Source organism: Rissa tridactyla, chromosome 1 (assembly GCF_028500815.1).
Source record: "Rissa tridactyla isolate bRisTri1 chromosome 1, bRisTri1.patW.cur.20221130, whole genome shotgun sequence".
Taxonomy (NCBI): domain Eukaryota; kingdom Metazoa; phylum Chordata; class Aves; order Charadriiformes; family Laridae; genus Rissa; species Rissa tridactyla.
The window spans coordinates 207,977,669-208,001,059 of record NC_071466.1 but is presented as its reverse complement, the minus strand read 5'-3'; the positions used below and the strand labels follow the sequence as shown (position 1 = coordinate 208,001,059).

The window sequence follows — 23,391 nt, the reverse complement described above, 5'->3', positions numbered from 1 at the left end:
AGAGAGCAATAGTAAAGATTTCTCAGTGGTGGGGGTGTCAGGAAAATCTGTGGTGCATGTATGGCTTCATCCAAATCTGCTTCAGTCAGCACGAAGACCAGCATTGCCTTGTATTGCATTTGGTTATTGATAGAATAAAAAAGGTGTATATTTTACACACACACTTAATAATAATAATAATAAAAAAAAATAATCACTCCGGATTGAGAGAGATGTATGGATTGTTTCCACATAAAAAGTTAGAACTAACGATGAATCACTATAGGTATTGAAGGCCCAACAATGTGTCCGTGTAGTTCAGTTGGCAATATTAGAATTTCCCATTAAGATGGTTTGAGCAATATATGGTCAAGATAAATGCAAGCTGTCAATACACAGTCAAATGAGGCTAGTAAAGCTTTTAAACTTTAGTGGCACCCTACTCCTAAGTTATTTTTTAGCACTTAGTACACTTTAGAGAAAATTCTTAAGTAATGGAAGCCTGTATTTGCTGCCTTTAGGCATGGAAATACTGGGTTTTTTAAAAAAAATTGGATGCATATCCATCACTTTATTCCTCCCAGCCATGTTCCTGTGGCAGAATAGCAGCAAGTCCTTGACCTCTGGGCTGTGTGACTGTCCTCTCTTGTTTCTTCAGCAGAAAGTCTTATCATAGCTGCAAGAGGGATAGCAGAGCCCCTTTTCAGTACTTCACTCTTTAACTGTCAAAGGCAGAGAAAGAAATGAAGAATTTGTCTACATATTTTACAGATTCATTTAATTCTTAAGCTACGGGAAATCAGCATTGTGAATATGTGAATTAATTTCCTGGTGAAGTAATGAATATGTTTGAAATCTTTTGCCAAGTGTGTAACAAAAAAAGAGAGAAAAAAAATGTTTCTGAAGAAGAGAAGAATAACTTGATCGTGACTATAGATGAAATATCCCTTTTGATTTATTTTGAAAGGACCCTTTTAAAAAGAAAAGGTTTTTATGTAGTCTTCATAATTCAGATGAACTTCCATTTCTCAATATATGCATTAGGTGTTCATGTGTTAAAAAAAGAAAGTTTTGATTTGATGATTTTGCTTGATGAATTTTTCTGAGACAAATATATGCATCATTACTGACCAAATCTTTTCCTCATTAGAGATTATTAGAAACTCAGATGATACCCAGTGGTCTGTTTACCTTTTCCTTATATGCAAATGAAACTGTCTTTTTGTTAACAGAAATGAAGCGATGTAGTATTTTCGTTTTAGGCTCAATCTTGTGAGGAACTCATGGATATGGATTCTGTTCGTCTCATATGTGCTATTATACTACAGTGTAAACTCATAACACTGAAGACTAAAGAACCTTTGTTAGAGAGTGAAAAACTCAGCTCATCCCAACTAAATGTAGGCAGACCGAGATGGATTATTAGGAAACTAATTGTCGCAGTTTCTCTGTGTAGTTTTCTACTTTTTCAGTCGATATGAAAGTCCAGAGATGCTACCACATACTGCTTTAATGTTTGATTTAGAGTATGTTTAAAAAAGGATATTTTGTGTGATATGTTTTATGTTGTAGAATAATGTCTAAATGTAATGTTAAGCATATGCATTATTATTATTGTTATTGTTGTTATTAACAGTTACACAGACTAGACTTTTTCACTCCCAGTTTGTTTGGGGTGGTGCATGCTATTCAGACTGATACAAGAACTGCGTTTTAAAACTAAGGTACACTACAAAGACAGATGTATTTAGAACTCATGGACTTTCTTTAACATGTCATATTAATTTTAGTTGAACCTCCTGGTAGCCGTTAACTTATTAACAAACAACATCTTAACCCTCTCTGCCAGCAATTGTTCAATAGATGTAAACTAAAACATAGCTACGTCTTTACCTTCGAAGAGGTGAGGGTGTGTTAAACTTCCAGTGGTCCCTTCTTCTGAATGCCTTCTGCTTTCCTTCTGAAAATCTGTTACCTCAAATCAAAACTGGTTCAACGCAATTAATAGTTTAAGAAATTGTCTTGCAGTATGATCTCACAAAAAAAAAAAGCCCCTAGAAATTCAGAACTTGTAAAGTCATTTGCACAACTGAGAAAATTTAACAAAAGGCAGGTTCAAAAGCTGATTAAAATCATTAAGAACCTTCCCTTCATGCTTTTATTTGCAAACAAAAAATACTTCAAAGCATAACGTAGGAAGACTTTTTTTTTTTTTAACTTTCAGTATATTATAGTTTTAAACTGCTTAAAATACCTTTTTTTCAAGTTTGTGTAGCTATATTTCATTTTTAAACAAATGCTTAATTTTATGTTTTTCTACCAATTTTCTTTGTGTGTCTGTCTGTATGTGCATGTATTTTTCCCGTTGTCCTGGGAGAACAGGTGGGTAGCCCACCAAATAAACATAGTCGCTGAAGGGAGTGCATTAAGCATGTGTTAACAACATTAGTCTTAATTAGATAAGATTTGAAAACAGTAAATAATTACATTTTTGAATGTGTTCTAAAGAGGAGCATCCTTTTCTTTATTTTCATTATGGTTCTGACCAAAATCCATTTAATGGTAATTTTAAGCTCCAGATGCCTTCAGTAGGCTCCAGTGATTTGTCTCGTGGTTTATAGTTTTGAAAGAAATGGAAGAGGAGGTGGTTTTAAGAGCAGATATAACAGTAAACAAAATGTGAAACTCTTCTTATTCTATATATTAATTCTAGCAGATAATGTGGGAGGAAGAGCTCTCTGATGACTTAATTCACATCATTTAATATACGTCTGGTTTTCGTTTCCCTTGACAAAACCTGTGTGTAATTCTGATAGAGAGCTCGGAACTCTTTATCGGAATGAGGGCTCCTCTCTGCTTCCAGTAAATGTGCGCTGGAGAGCATAGATGTTGAGGGAAGGCTTCCATTCTATAAGTACACTGTTTACTAAGAGTGTAAAAATATAAATTACTGCTTTTTTGTTACTTCAGCAAATTGGTGTGGGCATACCAAAAGTTAAATTGAGAAAAAGGAGACCCAATGTACAGGTAACTTTGGATGGAGGTGATTAGTGCATTAGAATGCATAGACCTGGAAATACAATTAGAAAGCTTCTGCCCTGCTTACTAGGAAAAATCTAACTAGAGAACTGTTTACTTTGACAAACAGCTTCCAAAGCATGAAGCTTGCATCCTTCCTTGTTTAAATAATAGAAAACATGTTATTGGCTGTAGTGAAGGGCGTTCTATTAAATTATGGTGCTTTACTAATAGGTGCTAATTAGAGCCGCGCAGTAAAAATTATTCTTCAGATTTTGAAATTAATTTGAAGACTGGGAAAAAAAAGAGACTACTTGTGCTGTCTTTGCTTGCATAAACCCGAAGTCAAGAGAAGATCATTCTTATGACTTTATTGCCAAGTTTTATTGTACAGTGTATGCTGTATCACATTGCAGAAGTTGAATGAACCGTTCTATTTATATTTTTTTTTTCTGGGGAAGTCAGAGTAGGGTATATGTTTTATATGCTATTTACATCGGGGTTCTTGGTTTAGCAAACCCATCTCCAGAGGATTAACTGCCATTAAGTGAACAGGAAAAAGGAAATTAGTAACATTTATGCAGTGCAATCCCTGAGCAGAAAACACTTAATGAAAACTTAAAAATCATTACAGGAATAGATTAACTATGTAACTAGCAAAATAACAAAATTAGGTACAGTGTACCATGTTAATTTCTTTCACATATGGGAATACATAATGCAAAACCAGTGGCTTACATAACAACACCAGTAAAACATGGTGTAAAATCCTGACCTAATTCAATTCAGTGATTTCACCGAGCCTCAAGTGGCTGTGTTTATACCACATCTAGAAGACCACCACCAGGCTAGATTTTTTTTGTTTATGCACTGGAGAAAGCAGCACTGGAACACAAAAAAAAAATTAAAATAACGTTTCTGAGCACCCTTGGCTGCTGCTGAGTTCGCCCGGCTGTGGTGGCTGCCCAGGGAGGGGCAGCTCTGGGCTCCCATTCACTCCAGATGCTCCTGGGTCTCCCGCTGGGGCCCAGGATTTTGCGACCTTCTTACCATCAATTATTTTAAAAGCCTAATAGCCTGTGTCTTCATTAGTACTGCAGGTATGAGTAGGAATTAGGCTCCTGCAACTCACACCAAAGACTTCTATAGAATTTGTGAGAATACTGACCTCCCAAAACACGACAACAACATTTTAATAAACTTTTTTTTTTTATGTTGCTGCACCAGTTCTTTCTTTCTTTGTTTCCTTCTTGATTTGTCATTGAAGTAATAGATCTTTGCCTTTATTTTTCATGCTGAAAATGGATTGCACTCCCTTTATTTGCATGCTTCATTGCTAGTGATTTACTTCTGTTTCGTTTTATTAAGTTGTGCTGGTGAATGTGGTGATGTTGCGCTTCTTCTAGTTATGCCACGTGCATGACTGGAAAAAGAGAAGAGCAAACTGAACAGTAAGTTTGTTTCTTCATGGCTTGGGATAAAACTCATTAAATGGCAACCTTGGAAGAAAAAAAATATGGAGCCCAAACACTGCTAAAAACACATTCTTGGGGAAAAAGATATAGTGGGGAAAATAGTCTTCCATTTGAAGTACGGGGCTAGGGATGTTCTATTCTAATTTCTAATGTATTTCTTTGTGCCTTAGGCACATCACATAATGTATCTATCCATGTTTAGTTTCTTCATCTATTAAAAGTCATTAATAAGTACCTTATAAAGAATGTGTGGTCATGTAAGTCTTATAAAGAACAAGAACAAACAGTTCATGTATACTTGAATTTTGAAGGACAGTTGAAGTTGACTACTTTGTCTTTGGGACTCCTTAACTGTGGCTAGCCCAGGTTATCATTTGAAATTAATATTGACCTTGATTTGATGTGATGGCTTTTTTTTTTTCCTTTTTATTACCATTTCTTTTCTTCTCTGTTCCTTTGTGTGTTGGAATGAAATGTGAACTTCATAAATGCCTCCTCTGCCATGCCAATGCCTTCATGCATGCTGTTTGGGTTTGACCATGCTATTCATTATCCATTGCATGTAAGAAAATGTATTTTTTTATTTATTTTTACATTTTAGCCTTTCGCTATTTATTTTGAGAGTGTGGATTGGGGGGGTGGGGGTGGGGAAGAAACAGCATAAGAATAATTAAATTGTTTTGAATTAGTAGAGAGTATATGTTGACACTATTATATTAATGTTGCTAGCTTTATCTATCCTATATAAATAGGAACATAAAAAATTCTTGAAGTTATCAGTAGACATTTAAAAGAAATACCCGGAATCTTTGTCTGAAATCTTTTCAGGGCATATTCTTAGAATAAATTTATTGGCAGACAGTAAGTCTTACTTGCTAAGAACAGGAATGATTTCATATATCCAGAATCACACACATATGTTCCTCAAGAATACGAAGGAACAGTCTTTTGTCTTCTAACACTATTCTATATTATTTGAATATAAATCTTGAAAATAAGGACTACCGTTAAGCTCTTAATGCTCCAGACTATTATATGAAGGCATCTCTTACCAGCTCTTCAGGATGTTATGTTCTTCCAGTAGGAACTGGTATTACATATATAAATTGTGATGAAACATGCTTGCATTCTTTGATAGAATAGTTACATGTATATTTGCCGTATACCTTTGTCAGAGAATGCTAGGATAGAAGGAATATAATCAGCATTTTGAAAGAAAGGACTTTAGTCTACCCTGTAAATAAGTTGGTATAGCTGCATCACTGAAATCCTCTAGAAATGTCATTATCAGAATTTACACTAGTCTTGAATTAATAGTATCAGCTAATGACAATTTTTGTCTTGCTAATCATATGAGAAGCAGTGCTCAGTTACTGATAAAACTAGGCCTTGAGATCCTTTTGTGTGTGAACTGTCCTATTACACAAAGCAAAGTATTATCAATAAAAAAAAAAAAAAATGGACTTTATTCATCTTCTATTCTAAACTATCAGATTTAAATGACTAAATAATATATCCCCATGCTCTTTTCTAAAGATCCTTCTTTTGGTGGGTTCATTAAATAAGTACTGAGTGATGAGGACTGAGGATTTTTACATCACACGTAATATAAACTCAATGGGGCTTAGCCAAAATTACTCAAACAACCGACTCATACGGAAGTGGGCTCTGTCCAAGTAAATGCAGACTGCAACTGAGAAGGCAGTAGAGGCTGGAGGGTGGTCTGAGCCACGTCAGCAGAGCTACAATGCTCTTACCGCACCCTTATGGGACCAGGGTTACTACAGATGCAGCCCACCAAACTTCTCTGTGCTCCATTGTCGAGGGTCAACATCATGTACATTCCTTAGGTCTTGAAGCTGCTGGGTCACAGTATGTCTGTGCTACAGGTTTTCATTTCTTAAATTGGGATAACAGTACTGATTTCAAGAGAAATGCATTCAAAACTGCAAGGTGTTCAGGAAAGTCCTGTAACACTGACAATAAAAGCGATTTTTATTTTTTGTAACAAACAAATCATTTGCTATAATTGCTGCCTTTATGAATCTTGAGCTGCAGTCCATTCCCGCTTCATAATGGGAAGTCTGTAGTCTGCTTTTGGCAAAATTGCAGAAGAGCACAGTGACGCCATTTTACTGGTCAGCTGGAACACTCTCCCAAAGTTCTCTCTGCCTTCTTGGAGACAGGACGCCTACTGAGAGATTCACATCTGATGGGTCTTTTCCCACCCTAACACTCCATGACATACCAGCAGCAGGGGAAGCAGCTTCCCAGCGTGAGCCCCACACATGACAGACTGTGAATGGACAGTGGCCATTTGTGCTAATTTGATTTTCACTTACCCAATTAACCCCTCTACCCAACGAAATAAAACAAGTGAGAAAGAGCCACTAGTAATTCATCATGCTGTAAGAGATTAGAATGGACGAGTAAGTAAGCCCAGTTAAGCAGTTTCCTTTGAAATGAAGGGATTCGAATGATTTGCAAAATTACTGTACTCTGTCTTTATTATGTGATCATTCAATATCTTCTGCTTCAGAATCCCAAATCCCAGGAGCCTGTTACACTGGATTTTCTAGATGCTGAATTGGAAAATGATATTAAAGTTGAGGTGAGATTACCCGGTTTCTCAGTACCTGTTGCTCCTTGTATTTCACTGTATAATAACTGAGAAGCAATAAGTGCTCTAGATTTCGAATGGGAATCTATTTCGCTATGAATCTCAATTTTAAATTTGTCAAGATGATGACTTCATAGAGAGATGAAGTTATAATGAAGCAAATTGAGAACTGATATTTTTTGTGGGCAAGGGCAATGCATTATATTCCTTTCATTTTTAAAGACACCACAATTGCTATTTAAATAATTCTTCTTCATTAAGTAGTAAATCCTGGGAAGGGAGCTTGTAATTTTTTTACAACAGAACACTTTTTAACAAGCTATTACTATATTACACAAAATGTTTTAAAAGTATTTTCCTGTCTCTTACTAATGCAAGCTTATTGCTGTGGTGAGAGAGAAAACTGCGAAATAAAGTTAAGTGTTGACAACAAATCTCTTCGTATATTTTTCAGTAAATAATTTTACATTACATTTAGAAATCAGAATTTTTAAAAATAGTTTGTTAGTTTTGTGAAATAAAATAGAGTTCTTTTAAACATTTTACATTTTTTAACACATTTTTTCACTTCGTTTGGAATTGTTCTTTCATAATAGCACTATTGGTATCTGTTAAATTCCACATTAAGTTTCTTTGAAACTCCTGTTTCATCGATGAATTACTCTCTGACTGGAATAAAAATGGTTTTTGTTGTGAATCACTGCTGCTATCAGAATCACACAAATGTGCTGGGAAGCACGAGAAATGCTACACAAAACTCCTTCTCTTCCACACAGAATTCATACTCCGCCTAGTGCCCAACATCCAGGGGTTTTAGGGAATGGGCTTGTTATGCAAAGTATACCGGAGTTGTTGCTTCATGACTCTACTGATTCGGTATAGGTTTGGATAAAACAACTTTTAATTAGAAAAATCTGAAAATTGTAAACTTAACTGTTTTTTAAGAGCTATGACTTTCATATGCATTGCCATTTTCTGTGTTTTATGGAATATATTATCTATAATATATATTTTGTATTTTATATATTATGTATTATATTATATATAATATATTTTTTATACGTTATATGAAGTATTATATATATTTTACATGCAACACCTGGTTTTTTGGGTATTTTTTCTTCCTTGTCAATAGATTCGGAAAAAAATGATAGATGGAGAAAGTGGAGAAAAAACATTTGAAACACTGGTCAAGTCCCAAGATGAGGTAAGACAGGAACACCAACAATTGCATTTACAGGAACACACAAAACCAGAAAAATACTATGAAATGGCAAAAAGGTGTTTATTCTTTAGTGTCAGTTTGTATCATTTTTCCCTCTCGATTTGCTAGTTTTATTAGCTTATACTAAAAGAAATTATGTACTTAGGAAAAGAAGAATTGTTTTGTTTCTTGGTTTCTTTGGTGCATCAGTAATCAGGCAGTTGTTGATGAGGTCTTACACTCTGTTCACCAGGAAATGGACCCAGCCTACTTCTGTGTATGAATCCCAAAACAAAGTACTTAATTTGCTGGCGGAGATGTGTGAGAGTGGGTTTGGTAGTTTATATTGTGGTTGAATGGGAAGAAAATAGCGAGAGAGAATATAACGTCTATATGCCATAAATGAAGACTATTTGGGATAAGCAAATCCATCTTACAGTTATATGACGTACTTCTGCATTCTGAACAGCTTGTGGAGTTCTTTATTTTATTACCCAAAATGCTCATTCATGACAAAGATTGCTACTGTTTCCCAGCAATAGGAAATACTCAGATTTGATACGGATCCTTACGTCTATGCTGTACTCCTTGGGGGACCTTAATGAGAAGAAATGATGGCTGGTGTACCAACAGAGCAGTTCTGGCCAGAGTATGCCCCACTGTTACATTTCGACAACAGCTTTTTGAAACTGTTTTACTCTGAATGTAAAACAGCTTGAAGATAGCTAATTTAATGACTTAGCAGAGGAACGTGAAGCAAATAAAACACCAAGCAGACACTACACAACCCTTAGATATATAAGCCCAGCATAACAATACTCAGCAGAGTTACTTGTGAGGGTGCAGTTAATTTTTCATGGATATTATTAGCTGCTCTTTCCTGTTGATCTCCTGTAACTTTGATATCTCTAATGGCTCTGCTGTTTGTACTTAAATGGCAGAATGTTCCAGAGAAAAGTTACTCCTTCTCAAAAGGCATATGCTACAGAATCTAATCAAGGTAAATTGATAGGAAATCAGGCTTCAGAGTTTAGGGAGTTTTGTTCTGTTAAAAACAGCACATTCTTTTTTTATATTCCATTAATTGTCTAACAGATGGTAGCAACATTTACACTCTGCTTTAAATTTTGGCCAGATTACACCAAACCATGCCCAATACTAAGCAGTTCTTATTACCAGTCCTCTGACTCAATTCTGCATTGAGGGAAGATTTTTATACGCTTACTCTTATTTTAATAAAAAAAAAAAATAAATTCATAGTCCTAGTCTATTTTTGCATTAACCATGACAGACACTTACTTGTCTTCATGGCTGAAAATCAGTGACAATACATGTTGTAGTTGCTAGATTAGGCTGAAAACGGAGCTGAATTTTCTGAAGCATGTCTCAATCGTTCATCCATAATGTGATTTCACAATGTCAAGTGTCACTCGGTTCCACAACAGAGCTTTGGGAACATACTTAGAGACAGAATAGTTTGGGTTGGAAGGGACCTTTAAGGGCCATCTAGTCCAATCCCCCTGAAATGAGCAGGGACATCTTCAACTAGATCAGGTTGCTCAGTGCCCCATCCAACCTGACCTTGAATGTTTCCAGGGATGGGGCATCTACAACATCTTAGGGCAACCTGTTCCAATGTTTCACCACCCTCATTGTAAAAAATTTCTTCCTTCTACCTAGTCTGTATCTACCCTCTTTTAGTTTAAAGCCCCTTGTCCTACTGATAAAGGCCCTACTAAAATGTTTGTCCCCATCTTTCTTATAAGCCCCCTTTAAGTCCTGGAAGGCCGCAACAAGGTCTCTCCAGAGCCTTTTCTTCTCCAGGCTGAACATCCCTAACTCACGCATCCTGTCCTCATAGGAGAGGTGTTCCATCCCTCTGATCATTTCCATGGTCCTCTTCTGGACCCCCTCCAACTGGTCCATGTCTTTCCTGCACTGAGGACTCCAGAGCCGGACATCTCATGAACATTCCTCAGCCTCTTAGTATCTGCACTGGATACTGCACTGGATACAATGCATCCTGCTTCTGATAGTGTGATTTAAAAGGAGTGCAAATAAGGACAGGATCCTTGCTCAAGGTCCTCACAGCTGTGCAAATCCATCAGAGGCATTTTTTTATTCCTGAGCTATGGGTGTCATTGAGGAGATCAGTGTCTTTACTTTCATGCGTGTCCACCTGTGAGGAAGCAGATTAAAATCTGTATATTCATTCAACTGTCACAAGATTGTGACTTTTTTGCAGAAAGGTTGTCATGGTATTTTATTATATTGCAGAGTCAAGGGAATTTGACTCAGTGTTGGGTGCTGTTTTCCTTCTGATACCCTATTCAGAAAGTGCAGAACCTCATAGACTTCTTGAGTACAGAACCTCAGCTTCGGGGCGGGGGGGCAGACAAATGTAACTGTTGATTATTTTAGCTGAAAGATGATGATGATGATCATGATCATAGGCAGCAGAATCATACTTTCTTACCTTAGTCTTTATGAGGGAAGTCAACTTAACTCAAGCTTTATACACTTACACTGTCCAGGTGCAAAGTGTGCCCGTAAGTTACGGTCCTTGAGCCTGCGGAGTCCTATGGTCTCATTAAACATGCCCATGCTCCTTCTTGGTGTCCGACTTCGTGCTGCCTTTCACCTCTTCTTACGTTTTTCTAAAGCGGAGACCCATACCAGCAGTTCCCTTGCCTTCTGCTAGGACTCTCTTCTGTGCTTTCTCACAATGAAGCCCCCACCCCAGCCCTCCTGAGTAAGGCTTCACAATGATGCTTTACAATCTACAGGGAAATACTGCTGCATGAAAAAATGTGCCTTTTCCTGAATTAGAGGATGGTGAAAGGATAGGACCTCCCTGGGACAGGGAGAGTAAGCCCCAGCTGCTACCTCACCTGTTTTAGGTCCCCACCCTGTCTAGAAAGCCACCAGCCTGTGCCCCCGTTCCGAAGGGAGACTGGGTCATTCCTGACCCGTTGTCAGAGAGTCCAAAGTCCTGCTGGCATCTGTGGTGGGGATAAGCTGCTCCCAAAGGGCGGGACTCATTGGGACATTTTCAGACTTGTGTTGTTTTGTTTAGGGAGTGCCTCTCCAGGCCTATGGGTGAAAAGGGCTCTGTGAAGGCGGTTAGAAAAGGGAGGATCAGAAGGTCAGAAAAATACAATAACACCATTGGGGTTATACAAGAAATTGCATCCACAGCACAGTTGTTGAAGAGATCTCAGGCTGGGTGATAAAAAAGACCTGAAACAGTTGGTCCTGCAACTGTCTGCCCAAAGAGGGAGGGAGGGGAAGCCTTTGCGCTTGCAAATGCTGGAGTCAGCTACAGCATCGGAAAGGCAGGGGGGAGATCTGACTTCCCTGAGTGCGTGAGAATCTGTTGGTTATGCACGGCCCAGACCACAATCTGCATTTGAATAGAATCTCCCAAGCCTTTTGATCCCAGATGCTTCAAGTGCCCAATGGCATCAATTTCCCTCACCTTCCCCTGCGCCATGGCCCAAGATTTCTTCCTCTACTCGGACCTCTCTGAGAGAAGTGAGCAGCCAGAGATGGCTGGCAACGGTGACTGCTTCAAGCCATTGCACCCTCCCAACTCCAGGCTGTTAGAGCCAGAATAAAGCTGCTTCAGACCACGGGCCGTGCGTGAGCCATACATCACTTAGGACTTGATTGATAGCTTCATATATTTTCTTATAAAAAGGGCTGATGTGGTCAGTTGCTCTGAACTGACAGTTGCAGTCTTGAGGCTTAGAATTGATGTCCTTTTTGTTTTGCTTTTTGGTTTAAGTTTGCGTTGCTCTCCTTTTGTATTGCAGCTGGCCCCAGCAGCGTCTTGGGAGATGACCTCATGCTACAGCATAGAGACTGGACTCGTAGCAAGTGTGGGTGGGGTGCGCTGGAGTCTCCCAAGGCCTCAGGGGCTTTCCAACTAACAGAGAAGATGCCATAGGAACAAAAGCATTGCCACACTCGGGCAGCCGGGGTGGGCAGTAGTGAAAACTGAAGGGTCACAAAAACTGCGACAGCATGCATAGGTTCGTTGGCAGTGATCAGCTTGGGGTGAGATGGTCTCACACTGCTCGGTAATGAAATAGGCAAAGGTAAACGGGAGCAGATGTCTGAGGACGTGTGATGTGCTGGGTTATCTTGGAAGGGAGGTTTCAGCCAGTTTGCTTTCAAGCAAGTTCACAGCACTGGTGGCAACAGGATTTAAGATGAGCCCGGTTCTTCGCTTCCTTCCCTTCCACCTTGGGCACTGCTTTTCTCTTGCCAACGTACATGGGGTGCAGCCCCTGATTTGGAGGGGCTCCCAGTGCTAGGTTCAAGTGTCTGCTTACTCTTGAGCTGAAGTAATAGTATAGGCACATTATTAAATACAAATAGGCTTGGATAAAAATCTCTTCAGCCATCTTTCCACCTTAAATATAATATATAGCATGGCATTAGACTTTGGTAAATGCATTTTTTTTTCCCTTTTCTTCTTTTTTTTCCCTTTTTTTCTTTTTTTTCCTTCTTTTTCTTTCTAAAATGACTATGAAAATATTTACACTGTCATGCTGTGCTGAAAAGCAGCAGCCAGGTAATGAGAATGTTTCAAATCGTAAATGTCAAAAAAGACAACTGCTTTTTCATAACCGTGGTCATTTTCACACTTTTGTTTTCCCAGAACATAGATGTAATACCTGTGGTACCTTTGCCGAAGTTTGTAATGTTGCAGTGCAACAGCTGCACAGACTCCACTGCTGGCGTACTTACAAATCTCTGATTGTAAAATAATAATACGTTACAGCTGCCATAAAGCTGTAGTCTTCAAAGTGGCAAACTGAGTAAAACAATGTCAGCCAGGTGCATTAATGATTAAATCTACGGGGGACTGTGGGACTATGTTTATCATGTCTTTTTTTCATACCAAAAAGAAAATGAATGGTAAAGATTATCCTAATGTATTAAGTTATTTAAAAATTTACTTCCATGTTAAATTTTTCACAAATTCAAGAGCCTTCTAATGAGACTAGAAACACATGTAAGTTTGGCATGGGGTGCCTATACAATCAGGACTACCTGGCTGAGCCTATAGATAAGACTCAAATTTAAATTCATTTACCCACTGGTACTATGATCTCAAAGGACACACACTGGATCTTTTTGTTGTTAGAGAGTTGCTTACAAAATCTTACTTTTATAATAACATTTTTTTTTTTGTTTTCATAGTTTAACTGCAATATGGTCTGTAAAGGAGATAACAACTATTATAATATTTAAACCACATAGAAAAAGTTTGCATAGGCCTGGCTAACGCATTTTAAAGGAAAAATGATATATAATGTTTGTCTAGTTTTATTTAAACTTGAATTTCTTTAATGTCCAATAAAAAGGATATAGGTGATTCTTTCGCATATTGTAAGTTTGGAAAATATTTAAGAAAAGGAATTGCATCTTGACTCATGCTTTTAGCAAAATAATAAATAGAATTCCAACAGATTTCTACTTGATTTTACACTGTATTCCTCAAGAAAAGGGCAGACTTGTTGAAGCTTCAGAGTTAATTTATTTTTTCACCAATATGTCTTTTTAGAGATATATCGATAAAGGAAACAGAACATATACGTGGACTGCTGTGAATGGCACTGATTACAGGTAACTCATTTCTGTTCTCTGACTTCTTTTGTTTAGTTAAATGTCTTTTTTGTTTATTCTGGTTAATATTTTTAGCATGACGTATTCTATACCAGCCAAGTCAGGACCAGATCATCTTCTCCCCAGGCCTGTAGGGTTTGCTGGGTTCCTTTACAGCTCAGAATTATTGCTCTGTCTAAGGACCAGAACCCGAGTATTTCATCCAACTATTGAGATTTATCACTAGGGTATTTCATTATGCAGGAAAAAAAAGGGGTTTATGACTGACATTAAGAATCTTACTTTTCCTCCTAATTTCTGTATCACGCCATAGTTTGCTTCTTAATTGTACACTTTCTCTTAGATTACTCCTCTTATTTCATTTTATCTTTGCATTGTCTCCATGTTCTTGTTTCAATATGCATATTAAAAAGGAAAATGCTATATTTTGGTCTAAATAAAAAATGTGACATGTTTTGTGCACATCCTTTTGAGTCACGGTCATTGCTTATACCATGATTTTGCTAACGTTCATGGCAGATCTCAGGGGCAGGAACTATGCTGCTGACTAGCTCTGAAATCCGTACCTATTTTTGGCAAATTTTAACTAATTAGTGCTGATACTGCTTTGTATACAAAAATCGTATTGTGAATGGCAGCAGGAATAAATGAAATAATGGGTAAAAACACATCCCCCCTTGAATGCAGCGTTGGTGCGTATATTATTTCAAACTTATTTAAGCCCACAGCTCTGAAACATTAGAAGGAATGTAGCAACTTGACATTATCCAAAACAAGTTAAGGTTTAAGATGTCCCAGAAAGGATAAACTACCCTAGTTCAAAACTAGGTGGTACAAATATTAAGTCAAATTCTTACCAAAATGCTATTTTTATTGTGGTGAATTACAGTAGTCCTCAGCCAAGCTGGTTCCCGTTTTCTGTTATGTTCCGCCCAGGTGTACAGGCAACGAGAATGCAAACGTTCATTTGTATGCAAAACCAAACAAATCAGTTTTAACAAGATAATGTAAATGTAGGACTTTATCTTTTATTCAACATCCCATTTTTCTGTTGCACTGCCTCTATCTGTATACTCTGTAAGAAAAGGAAGTTTTTTATCAGACTATGCCAATCAGTAAAAGAAACCAGCAATCGGTAAAGAATTACGTTTGATTTATATGACTTCTTAATTCTTACTGAGCTTCCTGGCATGAGATACAGCAATAAATCCATGGAGTCACATTGCAGCAAACCTATTAAACATAAAATTATAGATTTTAATTAGCAATTTCTGCTAGCAGTAACTGGTAATGACAGGTAAACTGCTACTGATTTCCCTGGAGGAGAATTGGTAGAAGGCTATCACTGAATATTCAGCAATCTCACTTACGTTCTGTTTAAATGGCAAATGTATCATTAAAGGTCATCTCATTTATGACTCAATTGTACAACTTTTTTAATGTTAATTTCTATGGCTATCCATTAGAAACCATTGCAGTTTTACAGTCGTGAAATCCGAGTGCAAATATTAAGGATGCGATGTGGGAGATGATGCTACCTATTTAATGATTACTCGTACCTCCTGTCCTTTACATACCTTTTTAGAGCAGAACTCTTCTACACGTGTATTGAATTTTGAGGTAGAAAAAAGCCCTATATTTTTTGAACAAAAATAAGTATAATCTAAACGAAAATATATTGCAAATGCTTTGCAAATTTTAAAATGTTATTTCACAAGGATGTGCAAAGGTTTTTAGTGGTAACTGCATGATTCAAGAAAATATTTTGCATCTTGAATGTAATGCGAATTCAAGTATTGCCAGATACATTTCCTAATGTATACTGATAGCTGTTTTATTAATCCGTGCAGTCCTACACGCTGTTTTTTACAGTCAATGATCACTTTAACAGGGGTTACATCGGCATGCTAAATGTGTTAGAGGAAGATACAAGACATCATGGATTTTATTATTTGCAATTATTTGGAAAGACTTTGCTTATCCATTAAAAAGTGCATTTATGATTAAATGCATAAATAAGAGTGAAAATGAACACAGGGAACTCTAAGACCGGCCTGAACCTACTTGTGTCCATTACAAAGCGTGAGGCTGGTATGTCACTATATGACGATCTTGTCTCATGATGATCCAACTTACAAAATTGTTAATTGTTTTCAAAACACGTAGGAGTTGAAACTGGAAAACTGCTGCAAATAAGATAATTGCTTTCCTTGTCTCCTTTCTGTTGCAGTTTGGCACTGGTGTTACCATCATACAGCTTTTATTATATTAAAGCCAAAATAGAAGAACCAATAACTCAAGCCAGGTGTAAGTACTGTGAAGGTTCCCTGATTTTGTCTAGCATTGCTAAGTCTCAGATTCACTTAACAAAGCAATGTTTAAAATTCATAAATTTTGTGGAATTCACTGATGTTATCATGCTGTACCCAAAACCTGCAGCAATGATTCTAACCCCATTGTAACACCCGAGGTACACGAAATATTCTATAAAGATAGAATATGTGCAGGTGCCCCCGTTCCTCTGACGATCCCCTCCCACTTGCTCTGTACCTGTGGAATCATTGCCTTGTGTATCCTCTGTTGCTGTCATTTTAAGGGTCTGGATAATAATTTTTTTCATTCTACTAAGTAGATGTCGTGATATAGACTGCAGTAGTAAAACACTTTTTTGTTATTTTTACAGTAGTTACAGTATCACATTTAGCAATTTGCCTCTGCTGGCTGTAGAAATAGATGAATGTGAAAGCGCTGTTTGGCTTGGCTCACGGCTAGGTTTTTATTTTGCACTTTACACATAGTTGTAGTGGATGTTTGTAATGTATTTTTGGATTAGACTAATTTCAAGCCATTTACAGATTCTGGAGAGAGAATTGGAAATGATACTTGTGAGTATTCAAAAGCTTTGTATTTATTACGTGTAGTTTAACTGCAATATAGACAGTAGACAAAATAGAACCCATCACATCCTTTTAACTTGGTATCCGAGTGTTGCAATGAACTTGAGCAAATATGCAGTTAAATAGAAAGTTAGAAAAGCACTATGAATCTCCCTGACAGGCATAGATATTGTTAGTTTAAAGAAAACTTGATTATTGCTAAATCCCTCTCGTCTACCATCACCTCCTGCATATGAAGTAGAATATGGCGAGTTTTTAATAATCAGTGATTTGTTTCATAACTTTGTCAAAGAGCAAATGGTTCAAAATTAAAGTTTTAGTGAGTGAATGTGGTTCTCTTGGTGGATTAGATCATCTGGTTTTGCATTTATATCACTATAATCTGCAAAACAGACCCTTGAAATGGCCACAGTATATAGAAGGTACTTGAGAAATAATAGAGGGACATATTCTTCAGTCTTCAAAGATGTTTGTGTTTTTTCCAGACTACAGCTGTATGTAAATTGAACCTTTGATCTATCTACGCACAATATTTTTATTCAAGGGGCTGTTTGAATAAAATATTGGTTTGTGACCCCTTTTGCTTTACCCTGTTTTTTTCTGTTTCCCTGCTTTCTCTTTCTGATGGATAGTGGCAATCAAAAAGGGCAAGTATATTCTTGTTGCTCAATTTCCTTCTGTTTACTGCAGATGATGTTTTTTACTTATATTTCTATTCCTATTGGATATTCTCCTCTGTATTCTTCATCTCAGGTTTTTTTCCCATGATCATTGGGTACCATAGCAATAGAAAAGGGAAAAAAAAAAGTGAAGTGTTTTTCTGCATTCATGCACATTTCAATATGTTGCTAATCTCTAATCCTTCTTTGTCTGGTCCTACCAGTGTTCAGTGACACCAGCTTTTAAAGCCATTATTTTCAGTAGCATTTAAAGTGATGCTTATGTGGATGGTTTTTAAACTTTATTGCAGAAAATACTAGAAGCATTTTCCTTCATGTTCTGACAACACAGTGTCCCAAATATTTCCTTGTATTGGATTGTAATTCTAATGAAAACATCGTATATGTTTTCATGGTGTTGTGATAATGAAATGCCTTCTCTAATTAAGTTGTTAGATACATTACTGTTGCCGGGTGTATATTTCATATAATAATCAAGTAGTTTCTTCCAATACTGTGAAATACTAAGAAGTATAAGGTATGTTACCAGGAAAGTGGCTCAAAAAAAACATTTATTTCTAAATTCATGGATGCATGCAGAAGCTAGTCAAATGTTTTGAGAAAAATGATGGCAAAAAGCCCAGTTTACTTACTTGGTGTTTACTCTTCATCTTTGTAGATACAGAAACACTGAAGCTTGATCATTTTGATGAAGCTGGCTATACATTTCTAGCACCAAGGTTGGTTAATTTCCCAGTAATAAGTATTACTTCAGCAGTAAATAGGCATTTGATCAGATTAATGACATGTACGAAATACAGACTTGACCAATAAAGTTAATTTTGGTAAAAAATATTAAGTAAAAGAACAGCTATTATTTTCATGTTCTACGAGATCAATCTTTTCTTCTTGCTCAAGAGTAAATAGCATCTTCAGGCCCTGACTCCTTTTTACATTAATCAAGGAGCTGTAAAATCTGACATGTCATCATTTATTGATGTTTTTAATGGAAATCTGACACATATCTGCTCATTTCTTGCAGCTGTGACTTTTAAGATTTTACAGCTTTGTACTTTATCTTCTTATTTGAAAAATAGGTACCATAATACTTATCTTGAGATGTTTTCCAACTCCAAGATAAAGTGTTTCAAAGCTCTCTATCACTTAAGGATGAATTAATTTTTGATTCATGGAACAAAGAAATGATTCAAAATTGATCGAGTAAGTTCAGTAGTTCCCTGTTTTTTCATGTGAAATGATGTAGTCCTTGTTTACACCTTGTAAATATGTGTTTGCAAGGGAAACGGTATGATAAATAGTTCTTAAAAATTAATTTCCTTTAAAAGACAGTCATGATAAATAAAGGAAATGCTGTACCATCAAGTTCAGTTAAGAATTATTCCATTTCTTATTCATCATAGAAATTTCTGTATCCTTTTAAATTTAGACTGGTTTAGGTAGCTTCTATATTAGATTCGTGTGTAAAACATAGTTGTCTTTCTTCAAAAGTATTCCCAGCTTAACTGTTTAATTTTATTTTTTTTTTTTCTGAAGGACTGAAGTTACTGATAATCAATTGTTTCATTTAGCAGTTTGCAGCATGTCCCTAGTTGTTAGGCTGATCTACATGAACAAAGCCTGCTTGATATGGAGCTCTGTTTAAATCTGAATGTTGGTATAGTACAACAAAAGCAAGTGTAGGGTCCTGCACCTGGGAAGGAAGAATGCCAAACACCAGTATAGGTTAGGGGTGGACATGCTGGGAAGCAGCTCTGAGGAGAAGGACCTGGGGGTCCTAGTAGACAGCAAATTATCCATGAGCCAGCAGTGTGCCCTTGTCACCAAGAAGGCCAATGGCATCCTGGGCTGCATAGGGAAGACTGTGGCCAGTAGGTCGAGGGAGGTCATTCTCCCCCTCTACTGTGCACTGGTGAGGCCACAACTGGAGTACTGTGTCCAGTTTTGGGCTCCCCAGTTCAAGAGGGACAGGGAACTACTGGAGTGAGTCCAGCGAAGGGCAACCAAGATGATTATGGGACTGGAGCACCTCCCTTATGAGGAAAGGCTGAAAGAGCTGGGACTCTTTAGCCTGGAGAAGAGAAGGTTGAGGGGGGACCTGATTAATGTTTACAAGTATCTAAAGGGTGGGTTTAAGGAGGACGGAGCCAGGCTCTTTTCAATGGTTCCCAGCGACAGGACAAGGGGCAATGGGCACAAGCTAGAACATAGGAAGTTCCGTTCAAATACACGGAAAAACTTCTTTACAGTGAGGGTGACAGAGCACTGGAACAGGCTGCCCAGGGAGGTTGTGGAGTCCCCTTCTCTGGAGATTTTCAAGACCCGCCTGGATGCAGCCCTGAGGGATGTGCTTTAGGCAACCCTGCTCTAGCAGGGGAGTTGGACTAGATGATCTCTAGAGGTCCCTTCCAACTCTGAAGATTCCGTGATTCCGTGATAGTAAGGCAAATTCGGCCTTTCAGGATCATGGTAAAGCAAGTAAAGGGCAATAAGGTAGCTCATTCACATGAAATACTGGAACAGACTTCTTTTGTTCATGAAATTAATTTAATATAAAAAGCTTATTTAAAGTGAGAGCTCCCTGCTTTAGTGCTGAATACTCTCTACATTTTAATTTAAGTTGCTTAATGCCACCCACCGTCTAATATCTGCCTTCAAAATGCCCAGTGACTTTTATGGGACTTGCTTGTATTCAGTGAATTGCCCAATGATATATTGCTTTATTTTATTACATTATGTACAGGACAGTAGTCTACTGTTTATCTGTTTCGGATATGTCAAAACAAAGGGTGTTTATATGCTTATGTGCTGTATACCCTATTAAAATTGTCTTTAAGACTTCTCAGAGGATAGGACCTTATCCCATAAATCCTGCCTTAGCTGACCATGAAGTGACTATTTTTTAAAGAGGAGTTCCACGTACCTCCAGCATGGTTTAACCCAGGAGCAGACTAAATTCACTGGGCATTTTCTTGTTTAGTTTATGGACTTTATGATCTCCTAATTTCATGGCCTACACTCATTTTGAGCGTTTTTTCTGGGAACCTGTGCCCTATGTCACACATGGGGTCTTCTTATAATTCAGATTTAGGCAGGCACTGGAACAATTTATTTCCTGTAGATGCCTAAAACATTCAGTATGGTCAACATCCACTATTGGCTGTGGTAGTCCATTGCCGTACTAATGCCAGCCACCTCATTGTAGTTGCACAATTTTGCTTGGACTTAAAAATTGCTAAGCTGTATTTGTCTGCTTTAGGAGCAAAGGAAACAAAACTGAGAAGACTGATGTTTTGTTGTTTTTCAGAGAATACTGTAACGATGTAAAAAAATCAGATAACAACACTGAATTTCTGTTAAATTTCAATGAATTTATTGACAGAAATACTCCAAGCAGTTCATCATGTAAGTATTCTTCTCAATTTGCTGAAATTTTTCTTTAGGAAATACTTACTCATAAATGAGAATTAGTCAAGATGACAGTTTTCATGCCCAAATCACTGGGCATTTTAGTTTTTGTCTTCACTTCTATTTTTTAGTAGGAATACATATACTGATGGGATTTTATACCCAAGGTAGAGATTGTAAAATTAGTTTGCAGTTTTCTGGGTTTTTTTAAGAAAGTTTGCAGGCCATTATGCATCCAGTGTTTTCCACAATTCCTCTCAGCATTCTGTTCTAGCAGCAAATTACTACCAGTTCATTTTAATAAACTCCAAATATTTTGAATTTGAGCATATCAGCCAAAGTAAGTCTCAAATAGACTTCAAAATCTTGTAATGAAAACCTTGGTTTGCTTTCTCATCAGCTTGTATAATCAAAATAAGTAAACAAAAGGAGCCAAGAACTAAAATAACCAATAACCAGACTAAAAGATAAGGAAGTTCTATTGCTGTTTCACAAAATTGTTAAAGAGATCTTGCTTGAGCTTGAGTTGTTTAAGACAGGCTGATGTAACTGCCGCGGTGGTGAGCACAGCGCTTTGGGAAGGTTCTCACATATTTACATTGGGCCTTAAACTCCATTTAGAATAAATGAAGAGTTACGCTTTTGAACGAACCATAAGTAATGCATTAAACTCTTGTTCTCATGAAAGATTCAACATTTGGATTTGTTTGTTTATGCATACAAGTCTGTTTAGCATCATTAATAATTTATAAACAGTTGGAATAAACTTTTTGTGTGTGTGTGTCTTGCATTCCCTGAGCCTTTTTAACATGTTGCTGTCAGGGATCGCCGATCAATTAAATAACAATCTCTCTGGTAGCCCATGTAACTGAAGGAATGTGCACTTACATAGGAGATCTTCTCACAAAAGACTATTTTTGTGTACACGTGTAGGTGGTGTTGTTTTTAATAAAGTGATCTTATTCATTGACACATTGCTGACTGACTGAAATTTTACTTGAGTCCCTTTACTCAATCTTGGAAATGAAAGCATTCACCTCAAATGATTAAATGGGTTAATAAATGAAAATTCTAGTTTAATATTCACTAGTTCTATAAGCAAATATTGAGGACACATTTAGTGATATTGCAATATACACTAGGGCTTAGTAAGCAATTATGCCAAAGTGTTATCAAATTCTTGTTATATTTCATTTTGGAATCCACAACAAAATTCACTTTTTTCCTTCTTTCTTCTAATAATTAAGTTACTTTAAAAATAGTCTCCCGAATAAGTAAACAGTGTTGACTAAAGAAAACACTGGCTATGGAAATTGTCTCAGCTAAAAAATATTGTTCAAATGGAATTGCTAGTAAAATGCCCAAATTAAATTACTCTGTATACTCTAAGTTTAGTGCCAGTTACATTTTGACTCACCTCATTCATCTTTAACCTGTTAGAAGTTGGCCAGGCAGACAGACAACTACCTCTGGCATCAGTAAGGGGAGAGTAAGAGCAGTTACGTACTGGGCAGTAAGACCCTACTCGCCTTTGACATCTGCTTTATGTAAGTAGGCAAGTCCCACTTTGTGAAGATGCGGGCAGTACGAGGGGTCCTGAACAAAAACTGCATCCGGTAAAATATTAGGAGCCTATATTAGCTGAGATAAACATAAATCTAAGAGACATATTTTGATATTTATATTCAGGTAGAACTTCCATTTAATTTCTAGGACAATGCGGATGCAGTAAGGCCATCCAAATTTCATCCTGTGAGCTTTTGTCATTTCTTCCAGATGAAGAAATATTTGTAAAACAGTTCCCTAACTTATGTTAGACACTATACCATGACAGTGTGCATGCAAATAGGGAAGGTGAGTCTGTGGCATTCGATGTAGTTTAAGATGTTTATCTAGCTAAGCCATGTAAATATATCTAATGAGAATTGAATTAATGTAATTAAGATGATATGAGACAGTGCTTCCTGCTGGTGAGTCACAGCTGCTGGCTCTTTGCGTGGCATGCTCACACATTCAGACTTCAGTGGATTTTATAAAAAAGCCACTTTGCTGAAGTTTATGGAGCTTTTCAGTACCCAAATACATGCCCCTATTGATCTGTTTTGTGAAAACAGATTGAATTAGGGCATTTTTTTAAAAAAAGGTGAATATTGGTTTTCTGGAATCTGAGGCTTAGGGTGAGCGCAGAGCCTGTCACAGCTCTCTATGGAGCAAGACTGAAGAAAAGCTGGTGGATTTCATTTTTATTTTCCCCCAGAAGGAGTTTTCAGGCTCCTCAGCAAGGTTCAGACCAAGAGTCAGATTTTCACTTTACATTATTCAGCTCCAATTTAGCCCTGTTTTATTTTCCGTAGCGGTAAAGTCTGTATTAAAGCGTGTGCTTGCTTCTGTTGACCATTCCTAGAACTTTCTCTTGCAAAGTGGTACTGAAAAAGATGCTTGAGAAGCCCTAACTTCAAACCATCTTTTCAGAGAT

At 37.2% G+C, this 23,391-nt stretch overlaps 1 protein-coding gene across 4 annotated transcripts in view; it reads left to right on the top strand.

The window, feature by feature from the left end:
- CACNA2D1 (calcium voltage-gated channel auxiliary subunit alpha2delta 1) overlaps positions 1–23,391 on the top strand; it is a 429,793-nt gene that overhangs the window by 376,781 nt on the left and 29,621 nt on the right. For 2 of the 4 annotated variants that reach the window (XR_008465561.1, XM_054196006.1), the window contains exons 19-26: positions 2,950–3,006; positions 7,012–7,083; positions 8,228–8,299; positions 13,872–13,933; positions 16,164–16,240; positions 16,789–16,818; positions 18,169–18,229; positions 20,815–20,912. Coding sequence is in view for 3 of the 4 variants with exons in the window: in XM_054196006.1 (XP_054051981.1) it covers positions 2,950–3,006; positions 7,012–7,083; positions 8,228–8,299; positions 13,872–13,933; positions 16,164–16,240; positions 16,789–16,818; positions 18,169–18,229; positions 20,815–20,912 (529 nt within the window). In the remaining variant the exon portion in view is untranslated. The remainder of the gene's footprint in view (positions 1–2,949; positions 3,007–7,011; positions 7,084–8,227; positions 8,300–13,871; positions 13,934–16,163; positions 16,241–16,788; positions 16,819–18,168; positions 18,230–20,814; positions 20,913–23,391) is intronic. The other 2 variants (XM_054196028.1, XM_054196020.1) reach the window with 2 other exon arrangements.